At 30.9% G+C, this 18,087-nt stretch overlaps 2 protein-coding genes across 2 annotated transcripts; one reads left to right on the forward strand and one right to left on the reverse strand.

Annotated features, from left to right (window-relative positions):
* Positions 1-387: 387 nt before the first annotated feature.
* Positions 388-10,105, forward strand: LOC105839451 (WD repeat-containing protein on Y chromosome). Its single transcript, XM_036293845.1, has 19 exons — positions 388-706; positions 780-873; positions 947-1,051; positions 1,673-1,864; positions 2,210-2,321; positions 2,409-2,545; positions 3,061-3,249; positions 3,795-4,002; positions 4,066-4,271; positions 4,770-4,970; positions 5,660-5,904; positions 6,482-6,739; positions 6,834-6,902; positions 7,497-7,888; positions 8,346-8,586; positions 8,792-8,966; positions 9,025-9,225; positions 9,325-9,413; positions 9,523-10,105. Exons 1-19 carry the CDS (start codon positions 678-680, stop codon positions 9,617-9,619), a joined length of 3,240 nt encoding a protein of 1,079 aa, XP_036149738.1. The 5' UTR covers positions 388-677; the 3' UTR covers positions 9,620-10,105.
* Positions 9,225-15,275, reverse strand: LOC105839461 (inner centromere protein A). The gene is made up of 7 exons (XM_012685779.3): positions 14,412-15,275; positions 12,114-13,193; positions 11,858-12,034; positions 11,605-11,789; positions 10,925-11,309; positions 10,715-10,847; positions 9,225-10,443 (listed from the first exon to the last, which is right to left on the reverse strand). Exons 1-7 carry the CDS (start codon positions 14,823-14,825, stop codon positions 10,226-10,228), a joined length of 2,592 nt encoding a protein of 863 aa, XP_012541233.1. The 5' UTR covers positions 14,826-15,275; the 3' UTR covers positions 9,225-10,225.
* Positions 15,276-18,087: the final 2,812 nt, after the last annotated feature.

Genomic DNA, 18,087 nt, shown 5'->3' on the forward strand with positions numbered 1-18,087 from the left:
AAAATATAAAATAAAAAATTTTAAGCCGGTATTCACAGTCGGATCTTATATTTAAGATCATCTTAAGTACTATCTTAAGATTCCATCAGCCAATGCAATCACAGAGCCGTATTAGCATCTTAAGACATTGCTTGAGACGATCTTTAAATAAGATTCGACTATGAATACCACTCTTAGTAATAGTAGAAAAATTTAAAATTTACATATATAAACATAAAAGATATAATCTTTTTTTAGAACACTCTTGAAAAATGTCAATTTGTATGAAAAATTAAATAAAGTTTTGAGAACTTTAAACTACTACAGAAATTCTAAAAAAATTTTGGGAAATTATATTTAACAATTTCGATAAAAATTTTTATCAGAATATAAATTAACTTATTTTTAATAATGTCATAAATAATTGAATTTAAAATACATAAATTTCTTTCTCTGGTGATAATTTTTTACTTAATGTCTTTATGTTAGAATGTAAAAGTAAAATAATCGATGCAACACTTATTACACTTAATTATGATTGCTATTTGTTCTCACTCACAGAAAATGATATATTCCTTATAATTCTTGACGTTCCTGTCTAATACAAACATAAATTAATAAAATCAAATGTATTCTTGATAGAATCTTGATTTATTAAATCATCGCAATCATATATTAATTAAAAAATTGTAATTGCCATGGAATTTGTTGATAAAAATCATCCAAGGTTAGTGCAAAAATATAACCAATTATCATGACAATTTTTCACACATTTATTTCGTACGTGATTATTATTGTAGCATACAAGAAGCATTTGAATGGTTTTTTGGGATGAAAAATATAGAACAGCAATGCACTGAACAATCTTTGACACGCCTGCACAATGCTTTCTTGGTATGTAATTTATTTTATTCTTTTACTGATTCTACTTGATTTTATTTCATAAATATGTATTAAATTCATTTAGACAACAGAAAATGGAGAGATGAATTCTTTTCAATTATACAATGCTTTCCGAGAGATTCTCGAGATAAAAATGTCGCAGGATGAGTTCCAGATTTTCTTTAAAAAAGTCAGTTTACATTAAAAGTATCAACATTTTTTATTCATTAAAAGGATCAAGCAAATAAATTACAATAACATTTACCAAAAATAACCGAGAAAATCTGCCCAGATAGCCAGTATGATATAATAAAGATATCGGAAATAAAATATATGCACGTTTCAAACATTATGCTAGTATTACTTAAGATCAGTGTCGAATACTAGCAAACAACGGCACAAGGGACGACATAAATGTGTAGCAAGATGCTAACATCTTTATTAGCAACATGAAAACAATTTGTGCTCATACGTACATTTGCGGCTATCTGGGTGTTTAGAGAATTTCTTTAACACCCTTTAAAATTATAATGGAATTTTATACTCACGGATATTTTTTAAATTTTACTTTTAAATTTAAATTCTATTTCTTTTTGACAAAATGGTTTTTTTCATTATTCTGATATTTTTTTTTTGATAATGCAGATTATCATCGACAATCAATTTGCAATATAATACATTCTCGTTACGTACATTTTCTCATGTAAATTATAAATTTTTGTAAAAAATAAATAATAAAAGATAACATAGTTTTAAATTAACATTATTTAATCATCTTTCGTATATTGTACTTCTGATAAGTTAATTTTAGATGGATAAGAGACTTGATGATAAGGTGACATGGGACGAATTCATTTCTTACTTGCTGATAGAATTTCGGGACATAGACATTAGTTTAAGATCGCAAATATTGGAGACACCGTTAACCGATCTACCGAAATTATTAAGAACGCATCATCGCACTCCCGTGTGCAGAATTACGTTTTGCCCAGAAGTTTTATCGGTATGTATTCAATTAATTTTAGAATTATTTCAGAATACTAAGTATAAAGAATTTTTTTTATGTAGACATTTTCTCTAAAAACTTTTTAAAAGTAATCTAATTTGTATTAAAAAATTTATTTAAATTGTTTTAATTGTAAAATTATATAGAACTTTTGAAAAATTATAATATGTAAAACTTTTAAAAAATTGTATAGAAAATTGTGAGAAAAAGGAAAAAGTCAAATAATCCAAAACGAATAAAATATGAATATTATTATATGTATACATTGTTATATATTTTGAGCATCTTTCTTTTATCGGGATTTGTGAGCGTGTCTCTTTACGAATTGGTATTAATTTTTAGGATAGAAGCACGAGTTTCCGCCGTGGTTGTTACATGACCGTTAGCAGAGAGGGAGTAATCAATTATTGGTCGTTAGACCTCGAGTACGAGCGTACCGTGCAATCAAAAAATCGTTGGTATTTCAGCTTCTCTCTCTCTCTCTCTCTCTCTCTCTCTCTCTCATCATTAACATTTTTTTTGTTGATGTCCTTTTTTGCAGCATATTTAAAGGTACAATCTACCGTTATAACTGATATGATCGTACTGCCGGATGTTCAAGTAGTGTGCACGAGCTCGACGGAATGTGATTTGAGGTTTTACGACGTTGCGGCAAAAAAGTTTGATCTTCGCATACTAGTTAATGAGATCAGATTTCATAAAAGTTATATGTATTCTTCATCATCCATTAATAATTTTAATAAAGAAGATTGCTTAGCTTAAAAAAAGGGGGAAGAGAATTACATGGTTTTTCATTCACATATATTTTTTAATACAAAAGTTTGTATTATCTTTAAAATAATTTCAAAATTCCAATTTTTTAATAAATTCTATTCTTTAAATTCTTATAAAAATAATTTTTTAAATCTCTATATCTTATTTGTGTATGTGGTACGTTGCAAGAGTTGCTCTTTATGCTAAAGATCAAAGTTTGAAAAATAGACTTATCAGATTTACATAGAATATATCCATATATATAGAGAATACATTAGAATTGACCACTTCTCTAAAGATATATAATGGCAAATCACCATCAAAAGTATCTTTGCTAAGATATATGGAGCATACATAAGCATGCATTAAATGAAAACCAAATTCTTATATTATATGAAAAGATTGAAGAACTTTCTTAATAGCAAGTGATATTTTTTTAGATATCCAGTTTGAAAAATGCAGTGGTTTGTATGTATTATTACTTCAGTACAAACATAAATGAAAATTCTTATATCGTTTTTGGTGATATGAGTGGATCTGTCATAAGCATGGCCTTTAATCCTGCGGACAGAGGACCCTTCAAGCAATATACTGACACGATCACTCTTCGCTACGACAATGTTATTAAAGTAATATAAGAATTAAATAAAATAATAATAATAATAGTAAACTTTGCAAAATCTATTTTTTTATAAATAGATTTGAATGAATATTACTAATCATAATACTACCGTCTTCTCTATTAAATTTGATTGGCACTTAGAAAAGTGATGAAAATTTGCCATTTTAGGATTTATAAATATAATCTGTAGAGAAAAATCGTTAATATATTAACAAGTCTCCTAAAACGCACTTCTTGGAGATTAAACATTACACTGTATTAATATCAAAATCATGATTTGCTTAAATAATTTTAAAAAATAAGCAATAATTCACGACTTTTATTCTTTATAAAATCTACTAAAAATTCTTCAAAAAGCAAAACTAAAATGTGCCAAATTTTTACAAGTTGCATAATTAAAAATATTATGAAAATTATACAATTTTTTTTCTACAAGAAATATATTATATTGCAGAATCTGAATCTTCTCAATAAATTGAATAATGAAATGTATGCATTAGATGCTTCACAGAAAAAATCACTTTGTTAAAATATTACTGCAATTATATATAGGGAGAACTGCGAGGATTCAACGTCACAGAGTTTAAAAACATACATACAAACTGGACGAGCCAAGTGGCTTATTATGGAAGTTTACGAGCGTTCGTCTCGAGCAGCCAGTGCTCCGATTGTTCCATGTGCGTTTTCGATGCGAGTGGCGCAAGGACGCAATACAGATTTCAAATTTCCATGGGAATATCGTGCTTTACACTCTGCGAAGGTATATCCGCGCTTCATAGTTGTAGATCAATAAGATTTTAAAACATATATTGACTTGTTTCAGATAGTCAGATACTAGTGACCGGTGGACCAGATTGCGTAGTTCGCGTCTGGAATCCATTCGTCCCCAGGAAGGCAAACGCCGTTCTATCGGGACACCGATCGACTATCTGCGCGCTTGTCGTAATAGATGCCGGTAAACGCATTTATTCTCTATCGAAAGACAGATGCGTAAAAGTATGGGACGTTCCGGCTCTTAGTTGTATTCAGGTTTGGAAAATAACGAGAAGGCTCGTAGATACAATGGTCTTCTTTTTTCCTTTGCTTACATTTTTTTAACAAGTCATAATTAATTTTATCATAATTAAATGGCGAAAAGAATCAAGATTAAGTTTAGTATTTAATAATATTTCTTATGTAATATATTTTATATTTCTTTATATCTTATCTTTCTTTATATTTATTTTCTATTACATATTTTTATTTTCTAGTTATTTTTCTACAAAATTGATTATTAATTTAATATATTATAATACGTATTATTATTTTGATTCAATTAAAAACTGCAATGTTTCAAGACCGAAAGTAACAGTATATATAATATATACATGCAATTTGGAGAATTAAATATATAATATAAAATAAATATAAGAAACATGAAAATCTTGTTCTGACTGTTCCTTGACTTTTCTTTTTTAATTGTGTTATGCATATTACAATCTTAGTTATCGTTTAATAAATAATGGAAGATTAATATTTCATAAATAGACGTATAACAAATTACCAAGTGAGCTAAGTGAGTACGCTCCGATGACAATAGTATTCAACACATTAACTCGTACGATGATCATCGCCAGCATGATGATAGCTGTTCTCGTATGCGAGCACGTAATTAATGAGGAAACTTCGGATGGCTACACGCATACTAAGGGTGTTAGTTGCGTACTCTACAATCAGCTTTTTCGAGTGGTGATTTTTCTTCTTATCTGATAATAGAGTTTAACAAAATATGAATTTTTTTACACCTAAATGAGACTAATTATTTCTTATAGTTTTTAAATGTTGCATTGAAAACAAATTCGGTTTCCAAATGACTCCATCATGTCATAATTTTAAAAAATTTGTGATTAAAGTTACAAAAAGAGCTATTTTCATTTACAATTAGTTTTATAACTATGAAATGTGTTGAAGAAATTTTATTGTAATCAAATTGCAATTAAATATGTTAAGACTTTCAACTTTTAAAAGAAAAAAGAATTTTTGCATCATAGTTAATAAAATTTATAATTATAAATATTTATAATTAAATATAAGATATGTGCATGAATTAAAAATCCTTATATGTAATTTTTAAAATTCAAATATATTTAATTTTTGTATACTTTAATTCTAACCATTTTAGTTCGTAAATTTTAGCATTAATGTTCATGAAAAGACTATACATAAATATTCCTATATATAAATTTTAGTAAGAATTTGATATATTTCTATTTCTAATATGCCAATTTTGGCATCAATTGTATTTAACTTCTAAAGTGTACTACAACAAATGATTAGTCCCATCGTGGTGTTAAACCGTTAAATTAAGTCTTGTTAAATTGTGTAGTCATCGATAAAATTAATGTTAATGAAATAAGATTTAATTATTCTATCGGCAGATTGTTTCTATGGGATTAGATTCATGCATTATCGTATGGGATCCATGGTGCGGACGTCGTTTACGTTTGATATCGCATGCCCACAGTATCATACAATACGGGCAGTACGTCGACATTGAGATTACGGCAGCTTGCTTCGACAATTCAGAACAATTTTTAATAACCGGCGCTAGGGACGGTTCGTTGAAAATGTGGAATTACAATACCGGTGTCTGTGTACGCAAAATGATAGTTGATCATCAATGGTATGGTGGATATTAAATGTTTTTTTCTTACAAATTATATAGTATTCAACCTTTCATTTTTAATCTGATGTTTTGGCATAAACAAAATTTTATTCTCAAATTGTAATTTTTATTAAATAAAGATTTTTATATTATTTGGTAATATAATGAAGTTGTTGAAAAGTAACTGAAGTTTTTTTCAGATTTATAAGAGAACAGTAACAATATTTGAACCAAATAAAAAAGATTCAATAATATAATTATATAATTATTATATATTTAAAAAAGCAAGAGATTAAATTTCTAGTATCTGAGATACTAATTGGACCATTTACTTATTATAAAACTGTTTTTTCTAGAAGAATATAATAATTTTATACAATTTTCTTTTCAAAAGTCTTCTTGTTTATGGTGTTAACATTAATTAAAAACAAAATTGCCTACATTTAAAAATGTTTTTCATTTTATTGATAAAACTCTAATGAAAAAAATTGCCAAAGTGTGAAAATATTCAAGGCAATTGCAATATATTTCATCGACATTGACTAAATGAGCAATAATAAATTCTCATTTCACATCGCTCTTATTTTCTCCGTAGCGAAATAACAAATGTCGTATGGTATGAAGATCGAATTCTGTGCTGTGGCTGGAACAAACATGTTTCAGAATTGGCGGCTTTCGAGTCTGACATATACAGGAAAAATTGGACGACCAGTCACACCGACGACATCCTGTGTTCAGCCGCAAGATTACCCCAATTGCTAGCTACCGGAACGTACAACGGAGAACTGATTCTGTGGAGACTCGAAACGGGGCAGCCTTTTAGAAAGTACCAAGTGATTGATGTTAGTAGAAGGTGACGGTCAACTTGGTATTGTCACAAACAATAACTGACATGATAATCTGCAATAATGGGAAGCTAATTAATTGATTTAATTAAATACACAAAGAGAGGTGAACGCAGAGAAAGACTCCGAGGAAACGGATGAGATCGGCAAAGCTGTTGATCAACAAATCAAGTAAATTATAAATAATTTGTACGTACTCAAAATCTATGCAATTCTATTTAGTATCACGCAAAATTAATTGTACATAATAATTTAATCATTTTAAACTTTATGAATTATTGTGTTTTCATAAAGTAATACATATATTTTAAATGAGAGATTATAGATACGTAATATATTATGCGTAATATGATATATAAAAAGACAACTAATTAAAGCTAAGCCTTCGGTCACAGCTAAATTTTCGAACTTTAAAAAATTTTTTGTGATTTTGTATATCTCTAAATTCATAAAACTGCAGGATGAAAATTTTCAGTTTCTTTTTCGATCATCACAATTATAAATTGATCAAGAATATCACAACAATAAGTGATAATTTAATATAATCGAATAAAGTTCAAGTAAATTATATTAAGTTTATGTACGGAAAAAACCTTTTTTTGCTAGAATATTTAAAAAATTAGCCGACTAGAAATCTAAAAATAAGTTTGTTAGAGCACCAAAATAATTAAAAAAGATATGCTCAAGCTGATTGCTAAAATGTCAAAAACTTTTTGCAGTATTGCTTATCATACTGGAACATTCTTCATGATTATTTTGATGCTCCTATGAAATTAATTTTTACTTCATAGATCTAAATAAATTTTTTTACAAATTCATTCTTTCTTGTGTAAAAACGAATTATTCTTTTCTTTCGAAAAGTTCCAAACGATCTAAACTGACTCCTCGTGAAAACAAAAAGTGGACTCTGTGCGCTCATCAAAAGGCAGCGTTGAACATTGTTCGCATAACTGCGGTGCGCGCGATAATTTTTCTGGCCACGCGAGAAGCGAAATCGAATGTCGGCACACTGCTAGTCGCGCTCGATTCCGGCATGGTGCAAGTGTGGACGCATCATCCTGCGGCGGGATTTTTGGGCGCCTTTTCAGTCGTGCACACTGTCGGCGACTGTGCTACGGCTTTAGCCACTGATCCTGAAAATCAATTCCTCGTAACAGGTTTTTGAACAACTTTCTAGAAATTCGGTTCATCCTTAATTTTTTCCTTAAATATTAAAACATTTCTTCGAACACCTACAAGTTTGTTTCTAAAATGTTTTCTTCACAAAAAAGCATTCTTATTTAAAAAATATCTTAATTTTGAAGATGTTAAACTTTAAAAAAGATATAGCGTTAACAAACATAACTTGGTTACATAGCTTCATATATTATAGTTTCATTAAAAAAATATATATATATATTCTCATTATTGAATTTTCATAAGAAAAATATATTGGATAGAAAAAATATTTTTAAATCAAGAATCAGAATTTTTTAAATACTATTATTATCAAAACAATATAAACATATTGTTTTTTAGCTATTATATATAAATAAATAAATATATATATATACATATATATATATATATACACAATATATATAATTTTAATACTTATATTTTTCTATGTTGAAGGCCACAGCGTAGGATACATAAAGGTTTGGCTCCTCTCCAATTATATGCTACCAAATCCGCCAAAAATATGCTTGCCACTATTGAGATTGGAATTTCCATTCTTATGGAAAGATAAAATAGACGGAAGAGCGAAGAGAGCGGTACGAGATCAGGCACTACCGCTCCTACTATCATCTGTACGCGGTCACACACGGGGAATTACCTCTCTTCAAATCATTTCTACCGCACGAATGATAGTAAGGTACTTAAGAAAATAATTTTCTTACTAAAAAAAAAAAATAAAAGTAAAATTAAATTTTTTACAATATAGTAAAACTCTTCAAAATTCATGTTGTTTGATCACTGTCATAATGATAAATTCTGAAACAAAATTCTTTATGTTCCCAAATCATTATAAAAATTAATACAGATGCATTTCTTTGTTGAAAAATTTAAATAAATAATAGCGGTAGCGCGGATCGCACAGTACGTTTGTGGACTTTCGGAGGACGTTATATATCAACTCTAGGCACGTTTAGAGATTGGATCCCGTTATTGCCTACTATGCCTGTGCAAAAGTATTTCGAAGATTACAAGTTTCCAGCGGATATTAGGAGACTCGCTAGTTCCACAACTCTGAAGGTAAAATTGTAAGATACATACAGGAATGCAAAATATACTTTTGGGGAATAATACAAAGGTACTTCACGGTGGCATGAGATTAACATCAATGGAAGTCGAAGAAGAGGAGATTGATATCCCGAAAGAAACTTTCGAGGAAAAACGACACATGTTATATGGAAAAGAATTGGATAGTTTTGTGCTTCAAACTTATTATGCATCACAATTGCTTGAAAAAGCGTATCAAAAATGTCTGCGATTAAATAATACCTTGCCATATGTGAGTACATTGCTTTATATTGAAATACATATCATGTAAGATTAATTTTATTATATATTATTATATAAAATTATTTGAACTTAAAATTTCTTATTATAGATACCAATTTATACGCATTTGCCAACGTATTCTTTAAAACCTATAGAGGCACAAATGACACTCTTGCTTGGACAGAAAACGGAACTTATGTATGGATTTTCATTTTTATTTCAAATTACTGGAGATATCACACAGAGTGCTCATCCAATTATATATATATATATATTCATAATTTAGTAAAAATATTTTTAATTACAGTAAAAAGATATATTCAAGAAGAGCAATAAAACCACTACACTTTCCTGCAACGGAAAGGATTAAAGGCACTTCTACAAGATCGAATCTACTACGTTAATTCTCCATGAACTGACTTCTTTAAAACTCTCCCTTGCAAATATTAATAAAATAGTAAAAATATTTTACGCATTATATAAATCGAAATAAAATATTGATTTTCATTATTCAGATTAGTGAAACTCGTACTCATATAACAATCATTTTTTGATCTAATTATTTACTAACTAAATTGATCATCTAATTACATATATAGGCTTTAATTTTTCTTCAGCCAATAATGAACATGTTCAACAGACAAAACAAATTAGTAAACGTTCAATAATTCTTTATTATTAGTTTCTAAATTCAGCAAAGCATTAAAGGTGAGAACTAATCATATTAAAGAATTACTGAGCACTCACTGATCTGCTTTGTCTGTCGAACCTGCCGAATGACAATATATAAATAATAAGAAAAATTAGCCATTTTTAAGTTGTAAAGATGCTACGTACATACATTATTGTCACTCTGTAAACATTATATAACAATAAACAATGGACCTTCATATTTTTCGAGTTAAAACGATTTACCTGAAATAATACATTTCATCATCGACTAATAATGCATGCAATATCGTATTTAACGCTTCTGATCATGTCCTTAAGTATCTCTATGTAATTTAATTTCATTTTGGCAATTTTGGCTCAACAAACTCTGTTTCCATCATGGAAATACGCGGTGGTGTTTTCCAGATTGCACTGGATGTACGCTTCAATCGACTCCTATCAATACCGTGAAACAATTCAGTCAAATCTGGTGTGCATTTACGAGTATTGAAAAACTTGTAAACTATTGCATCGGGAATGTATTGCTGCATGGCAAGTTGCACTTTTCGGACGTGCGCTGTAAATAACAAAAAAAATATATATATTTAAAAAATTTATGCGAATCAAGCACATTGTAACTTTTTTTCTCTTTTTTTTCTTTTTTCTGTAAATTCTTTAATTTCAAAGTTAAAAAATATTTTATAAGAATTTTTTTTATGAAGTTTGATATTGCAAAAAATACAAAAAAATCTCAAGCATAAAAATATGAAAATTTTCAAGCAATAATATACATGTTAATTTTTGTCTCAATATTTTAACAATAATTTAAAACAAAAAAATACACGTACCCTGCGCCCAATGTGGTATCTCATGTTTTGGCCTGTTTTCATCATCTGAATCATCATCATCAGGTTCACTATCTAACACATAATTCACGACAGCTTGGTTCTTATTATTAGTCTGTGTCGTTTGTTGCTTGTACTGCAAAAAAAATCAATTATATAAATACAAAGTCGTAAGAGTTGAATTATTTTCTTTGGTGTAAAAAAACAACTCACTTTAGCCGCTTGAGCCACAAGTAAGTTTTTCTGTTTTAATGCTTCAGCAGCGGCTTGTTGGGCCCTTGCTTCCACCTCCTTGCGTTTCTCAGCTTCTTGCTCCCGACGCCTTTGTTCGGCGAGCAAACGTTCAGCCTCCTCCTGTTCCTGCAATCTCTGCAATCTCTGTTGCTCCTCCAATTTGCGGCGCTCTTCCTTTTCCTGCGCCCGTTGCTGCAAAGCAAAACGTTTCTTCTCCAACTCCTCACGCTGTTTCTCCTGCATTAAAAGAGCTAATTTTGCCTTCTCCTCCCTCTCTTTCTCGGCTTTCTGCCGTTTCTCTAATTCTTGTTTTTCTTTAGCTTCTCTCGCTAATTTGTTTTTAAGCTCCTTCTCTTGGCGCTTTCTGCAGAAAGTTACATATTATAAGTTACTTGAATTAAATCCATATTACTTGTTTCAAATATTTCCTAAATTCATACATTCACAAATCTATCATAACTTCATCATAAGAAAAATTTATTTAAAATATATTTTGAATCCTAGTAATTAAATATTTCAATCAAAAAAATACGTTAAAACAAAAAAATGTTTAAAAACAGTTAAAACATTTTTTGCAAAGTCGCATTGCTAACCTTTTTTTCTTTATGATCAAATCAATAAGAATTGTAAATCTCTTGTATTATAACATTCTCATATACCTTCTCTTCTCTTCAGTCTGTAATCTCAAGGCTTCATCTCTCTTCTTTCTCGCGTCCTCCTCGTGTCGCTTCTTTTCTTCCAGCTTCTCCACTGAATTAGTTTTAGTCATACTTTTTGGAGGTTGAATAAAAGATTCCACATTAGTAACGATATTCGCACGTGAAGCAGTCAAAGCTTTCGGATACTAAAAATTTTAATGTTAATAAATACCTTTTAGTAAGATTTAAAAATAAAATTTTGCATTAATCTTACGTTCGAAAGGTTTTGCGTGTTTGAAGGAGTGTGAAGACGAGTCACGGACAGCGACGGCTGCATCAATTTTAATTTATTTAACGGTGTTGTTTTCAATTGTGACATTTGCTTTATATTTGGTTTGTCAATATGAGTCATAAGTAATTTATTAATTCGTTCTGGCAATTGTTCCTTGTTCTAAAAAAAAATTAATTCAGGCTTAATAAAATACAGTAACAGAATAAGAAAGTTAAAATAATTATAAAATATAACTAACCGCAGATTCCTTTACCTCTTTAAACTCGTCATCATTCTTCTTTTGCTTCGCTAAGGAAATCTTCTTAGCTTTCGCGAGTGACTTACGAGCTAATATCTGTGTAACATTTTTCTCTCCACATTTTATTTCTGCCTCCGCGTTGACCATTGCACGAGTTTTTGTTCTAGTCATTCTTGTTGGAGCGTCCACTTCAACTGATTTCGGGCTTTGCTTAACCACTTGTTCGAACGCTTCAACCCGCTTTTTCACAGATTCCTTTGCGTAAGGACTAAATAACGCATTCGATTTGTACATAACTTTATTTTCTTGTACGTTTTTACGCATTTTCGATATCGGAGTGTTAGGAATCTCTTCCTCGCTAGACGTCGACAAAATATTTTTCCCTTGATTCTTATTCAGTTGTTTCTTACCCCCCAATTGTTTCTTCGGTTTTTTAATTTCGGGCGACGACTCATCGTCTGTAATTAATCCGTTGCAGTCGTTATGTTGTGTATATGCTTGTTGGTACGACTGCATATTGTCTGTTATCTTAACATTTTCCATTTCTTTTGACCTTTTACTATTGTTCGCGTTCGCCTTCTGAATGACTATCGTTTCGTTTAATTTTGGTCGCTGTTGCAAACGCTCCAACACTACTGCCACATTTAACGTTTTCTCAGAAGGCACAAGGAGACTGTTCTTTAAAGTTGAATTCATAATTGGAACAGGTTTTCCAATCGCATCCTCATACATAGATGGTTCTTCAACATCGTCTGCACTGATTGCGACAATTGCGTCAACTTTATTCACATCTTTACTTTGTAAATTAGAGCTCACTCTACTCGACCGTCGTAAAACCGGCGACTCAAAGTTATCATCTTCATTAGTCTTTTCAGTATCATTAGACTCCTTAGCTGTTTCAGTTTCGGGCGCAGCGAGCTGAGAAATCTGCTTAGATTTCTTCCTTGTCATTTTTTTCACAGGTTCTTTTGCTTCCGTTAAATTTTCTTCTATTTTACTGTACTTAGAAGCCCTTTCGTTGTCTTCGTCAGAACTGCTCACCGTGGACTTCTTTCTTTTAATCTGGCTTTCTCTCCTCATCTGATATTCATAAAATCATATAATGTAATATTATACAATATTTACAATTCAAAATTAACATAATATTAAAAATCACCATTAAACAGAATTTTCTCTTTTCCTTCAAATCCATGATAGTTGTAAAGCAACATAAGTTTTAAAATACATTACTACATTTTAATAGAATTTAATAAAACCTAACTAAACTACTTTATTTTACAAAATAATTTGATTAAATTTTATTAAAAGTATAATAAAATTTCTTGAAATCAATGTTATCCTATCATTACCATAATTTTAAAAATAAATTTTAATAGAAAGTTCTACTCTATAATTGCAGTCTATTTATTACAATAAAAATATAGAAAGACAAAGAGAAAATTCTCTCTTCAAATTTTTCTTAGAACTCAATCTAAAAAAATTATGGTGAGATAAAATAAACTTTGAAAAATTTTACTTTAACTTTAGTAAAATTTTAATAAAATATAAAACTATTTTATATTATAAAATAGCTAGGTTTTACTAAAAATATAATAAAATTCTTTAAAGTTCATATTGTCTGATAATTACAATAATTTTAAAGATAAAATTAAAGAGAAAATTCTGTCTTCTAATCTGTAATGTACATAATATCATATATAAAAAGTGATTCTTATATATATATATATATATATATATATATATATATATATATAAAGAATTTTCTCTTACAATTTAATTCTTAAAATCATAGTCGTGGGATAACATGAGTCATGGAATAACATAAATTTTGAAAATTTTAGCTACAATTTCAATAAAATGGTAAAATTTAATCAAACTCTATTATATTATAAAACAGATGGTTTAATCCTTTGTAAACAGGATTTTTATTTCTAAAAAAATTTTTTAATTCATTGATTAATTGTATGATGTACAATTGTAATTCTGCTCTACAAAAGCTGAATTTGTACATAATATGACTGATCAATAATTAATCAATTTAAGAATCTCGCCAAGAATTATTGACAGTAAAGATTTACTGACCAAAAAACATCATGCTTCATTGGATGTTTCATGACAGTAACAAATAAAAATTGAGACCTTTAAATTTCCAGGGTGTCTGCAGATGATTAAACTTGTCGAAAAATTTAATCAACATCTGCTAAAAATATAGTAAAATTCTTCAAAGTACATGTTGTCCTATAACTATTAGGATTTTGAAGGTAAACTATAAGAGAAAATTATCTCTGTATCATTTACCTTCTTCACTGAATTATTCAGGATGGAGCTCTGTATCTTGATATTATCAGCTGCTCTCTTAGACGCTCCCCTTTTGCTGGTTCTGCTGCCTGTCATCTCACTTTCCTTCCGCACTTCCTCATTGATAGACTGAAGGGAACTCGCCGGCGAAACGTTCTCCTGCTGCTGAAATACCTCATCCTCCAGTATAGTTTCGATACGCTGGACCGCCTTCTTCCGCAGTACCTTTGGAGTCTTCGGGACCATCGGTCCGGACGACGGTTGTGACAACTGTGCGAAGAGCTCTCGCATGTAGGACAAACTGTCCTCGACATTCTCGGTGAGCCGCTTCAACATCTCCGTACGACGATCGTGAATGTTTTGCAGATCCTTGAGAATCACATCTCGGATCTCATCTTTCGATCGGGCGTTCATGGTGCCGAACCGCGCGGGCGGAATTCCGTTTGTCTTGTGTGTATAAGAATTTTCGCGTTTTCGCCGTAAACACGCAGCGCGTACCGATTCAATTCTTCGATCCAGACGGCACAGATTCGAGCAACATTACGATGTGTTTTACACGCGAGAAGAACAATAACAAATAATACTCACGCGACGAGAAACGCACTATTTGATCTTACGGACTACGCACCGAGCGCCGTTCGCTCTTTGGCGGGCTCATCAAAACGATGTAGAGTCCCTAACTCTCCATGCAAGCCGGAAGGGATAACGACTTTCCGTTTGATTTGAATCAAGATTGTTAGCGACATCTGTACTAGCGCCATCGACCACGTTTATATTCAAAGACCTAAGGCCAGATTTACAATAGATGTAATAAGCTTTAAGCCCTAAGGAATTAACCAATTATATTCGTTTATTCTTCTCACATTCAATTATAAGGTCGGATCTACAATAGGTGTAGTAAGCCTTATGCCATAAGAAATTGACCAATTATAATCGAATATGAGAATAATTGGTTAATTCCTTATGGCATAAGGCTTACTACACCTATTGTAGATCCGCGGGCTAAAGGCTCTGGCAGACCAGGGGCTCGATTCTTGAATTTATTTGCAAGAGAAACGTATTCGCAAATTCTGTTCTTACAGAAAAGTTAGAAATTTATTGGCTATCGTATGGCTATTAACCAATAAACTTACAACTTTCTGTTAGAGCGAGTATTTGCGTATACGTTTCTCTTGCAAATGACTTCAAGAATCGGGCCCCAGCGCGATTTCCAATAGGCGTACAGAGATGAGCGGAAAGGTAATCGCTTATTGGACATCGCGCGTCACGCGCGATAGAATCGCGCTGGTCTGCCGGAGTCTTAAGGCCAAATCTATAATAGGTGTAGTAAGCCTTATGCCATAAAGGGCCATCTACAATGGAGTGTTTTAGTCATAACAGCGCTAAATCTACGGCAATGCTGTCTACAATACAAACGACGTAGCAGTAACATACAAGTCAATTATCATAGAGAGGCAATCAAAAACTAATCCAGAACATCCAAACGCTCATCGTAAACACGCACCGAATTGGCTCAATGTCTGCTGTAGGCCGTAAGCAGTAAGGCAGTACAAAATGAACATATTTTCTACGATTACTGCTACGGCCTACGACTCTCCATTGTAGATGGCCCTTAAGAATCTGACCAATGATAATTGAATGTGAAAAGAATAATCGAATATGATTGGTTAATTTCTTATGGCTTAAGACTTACTACACCTATTGTAGATCCAGTCTAAAGGCCGTTCTACAGTTGGGCGCGTTCTTCTTCTTCTTCTTCTGATTCTCCAAATAAATATCTGATTAGGCGCGTTCAGGATATCAAGCATATAATTTTTCCCTTAAGGTGCCTTTTCACGCTGACGCTCGACGCTTATTTTCAGCATGAAGACATCACGTGACTAAAAATGACGAATGGATATCTTTATTTTTAGTTACGTGATGTCTTTTGACGCTGAAAATGAGCGTTAAGCGTCAGCGTGAAAAGACACCTTTAAGGCCCCTCGCACAGACTTTTGCATAACACATAACATATGTACATAAGCAAATTGATTGGTCCATAAGCAAAGTGCATAAGAAATTCAACCAATCAAATTTCTTATACATTTATGACTGCGGTCCACTTGACGCTACAAATGCTTTGAAGTGATTGATTGACCAATCAAAACAAAGAATTTTATGAATTGACCAATCAAAGAATGCTTCGAAACGTTTGTAGCGTCTGTAGTGTCAAATGGACTCTAAAGGTGCCTTTTCACCCTGATGCTCGACGCTCATTTTCAGCGTTAAAAGACATCACGTGACTAAAAATGACGAATGGGTATCTTTATTTTTAGTCACGTAATGTCTTTTAACGCTAAAAATGAGCGTCAAGCGTCAGCGTGAAGACACCTTAAGGGCCATTCTACAATAGTCGCAAGTTGCCAATGGCTTCCTATATGACAATCAATGATCATAGAGCTCTACACGTAAAGCTCAATGTTCATTGGCGGTGGCAAAAGGCAACTGAATTTAAGCTGATCAGCCAATGATTAAACACATTCACTAGTTATTTACTATTTGATACGCGTATCAAGTGCTCGGTGTAAACTAGAGCATTGTTAATACACAAGACACTTTACGGTAAAATTTAAAAAAATAAACATGGTGTTACAGAATGTCATTTTGCAACTTCTTAATTAGCAAGATTTAAAATAAATGATAAAAACAAATTTATTATAATGCATAAAAGTATACATTAATATTGCACAAAGAATAGTTTTTGAATTTAGCAAATTGCAATTAAGTACATTAAATATAGTAATAATATAAACATTAATAAAAATACTGAAATGGAAACAAAACATGTTTTTAAGTTGTCCTGGTACTTTGTTTTTGACCAGATAATTCTGATCCTCAAAAGTGAAATACATTTTCGTTTGCAATTTTTTCAATTTTTTTTTTCATCGATTCCACTGGGTGTCCTAAATCACCAAGCTTTTCAGTATTTATCAGCTCAGAACACATACGCCTGTAAGTAAAAATATTTTAACATTTTATACATTATTATTTACAACTAAACAGTATTATAATTATAGTTATTATTAAAATATAATTACCTTTCGGCAAAAATTAAACCAGTCAACAATCGCGGTTGATCTTATGCATTTTATTCTGCGTGTTATCTTAACGCGAATATCGAACATTAAAAAACATGCTATGATCTTACAAATTATAGCAATGTCAAAATAACTTTTATGGAACCAAGTATCTGTTTTAGCACTTTTCTCGTGTATATTCTTGATAACGTATCTCCAACATCGAGATATATTAATGTTTTTTTATCAATAATTACATTATTACACTGACTACATTTAATAGTATTTGCAAAACACTATGTTAAAAAATCTATTACTCCTTTTTTATTATATGCAAGATGCTTAAATTTTAATAAGCTTAACATTTTTAACTTTACATATGACATATAACGCACTTTACTTGTCTCACTGTTAAAATTTCGTGCACTATTCTAAGCTTAATGTATGCTTACCAGATGCTTTACTATAGTGCTAAGTAATGAAATGCATATAGATATACAGTCACAAAACATATCGCTGCATGTGTTCGGCATTTTGTCAATATGACAAGTTTTCTAATATAAATTTTCAACTTTAACAATTAAATTTTGGTTCGCGGAACAGTACATTTTCCTTTGCCT

The sequence above is a fragment of the Monomorium pharaonis genome, chromosome 11 (assembly GCF_013373865.1).
Source record: "Monomorium pharaonis isolate MP-MQ-018 chromosome 11, ASM1337386v2, whole genome shotgun sequence".
Lineage (NCBI taxonomy): Eukaryota > Metazoa > Arthropoda > Insecta > Hymenoptera > Formicidae > Monomorium > Monomorium pharaonis.

What these genes read in the sequence shown, in the direction of transcription:
- LOC105839451 (XM_036293845.1), top strand. Translation starts at nt 678, where the DNA reads ATGGAATTTGTTGATAAAAATCATCCAAG. An exon ending in GTTGATAAAAATCATCCAAG is followed by an intron (nt 707 to 779) that starts GTTAGTGCAAAA and finishes TTATTATTGTAG; the next exon opens with CATACAAGAAGCATTTGAAT. An exon ending in AGTTTGATCTTCGCATACTA is followed by an intron (nt 2,546 to 3,060) that starts GTTAATGAGATC and finishes ATATTTTTTTAG; the next exon opens with ATATCCAGTTTGAAAAATGC.
- LOC105839461 (XM_012685779.3), bottom strand. Translation starts at nt 14,825, where the DNA reads ATGAACGCCCGATCGAAAGATGAGATCCGAGATGTGATTCTCAAGGAT. An exon ending in TGAATAATTCAGTGAAGAAG is followed by an intron (nt 13,194 to 14,411) that starts GTAAATGATACA and finishes TATGAATATCAG; the next exon opens with ATGAGGAGAGAAAGCCAGAT. An exon ending in AAGAGGTAAAGGAATCTGCG is followed by an intron (nt 12,035 to 12,113) that starts GTTAGTTATATT and finishes ATTTTTTTTTAG; the next exon opens with AACAAGGAACAATTGCCAGA.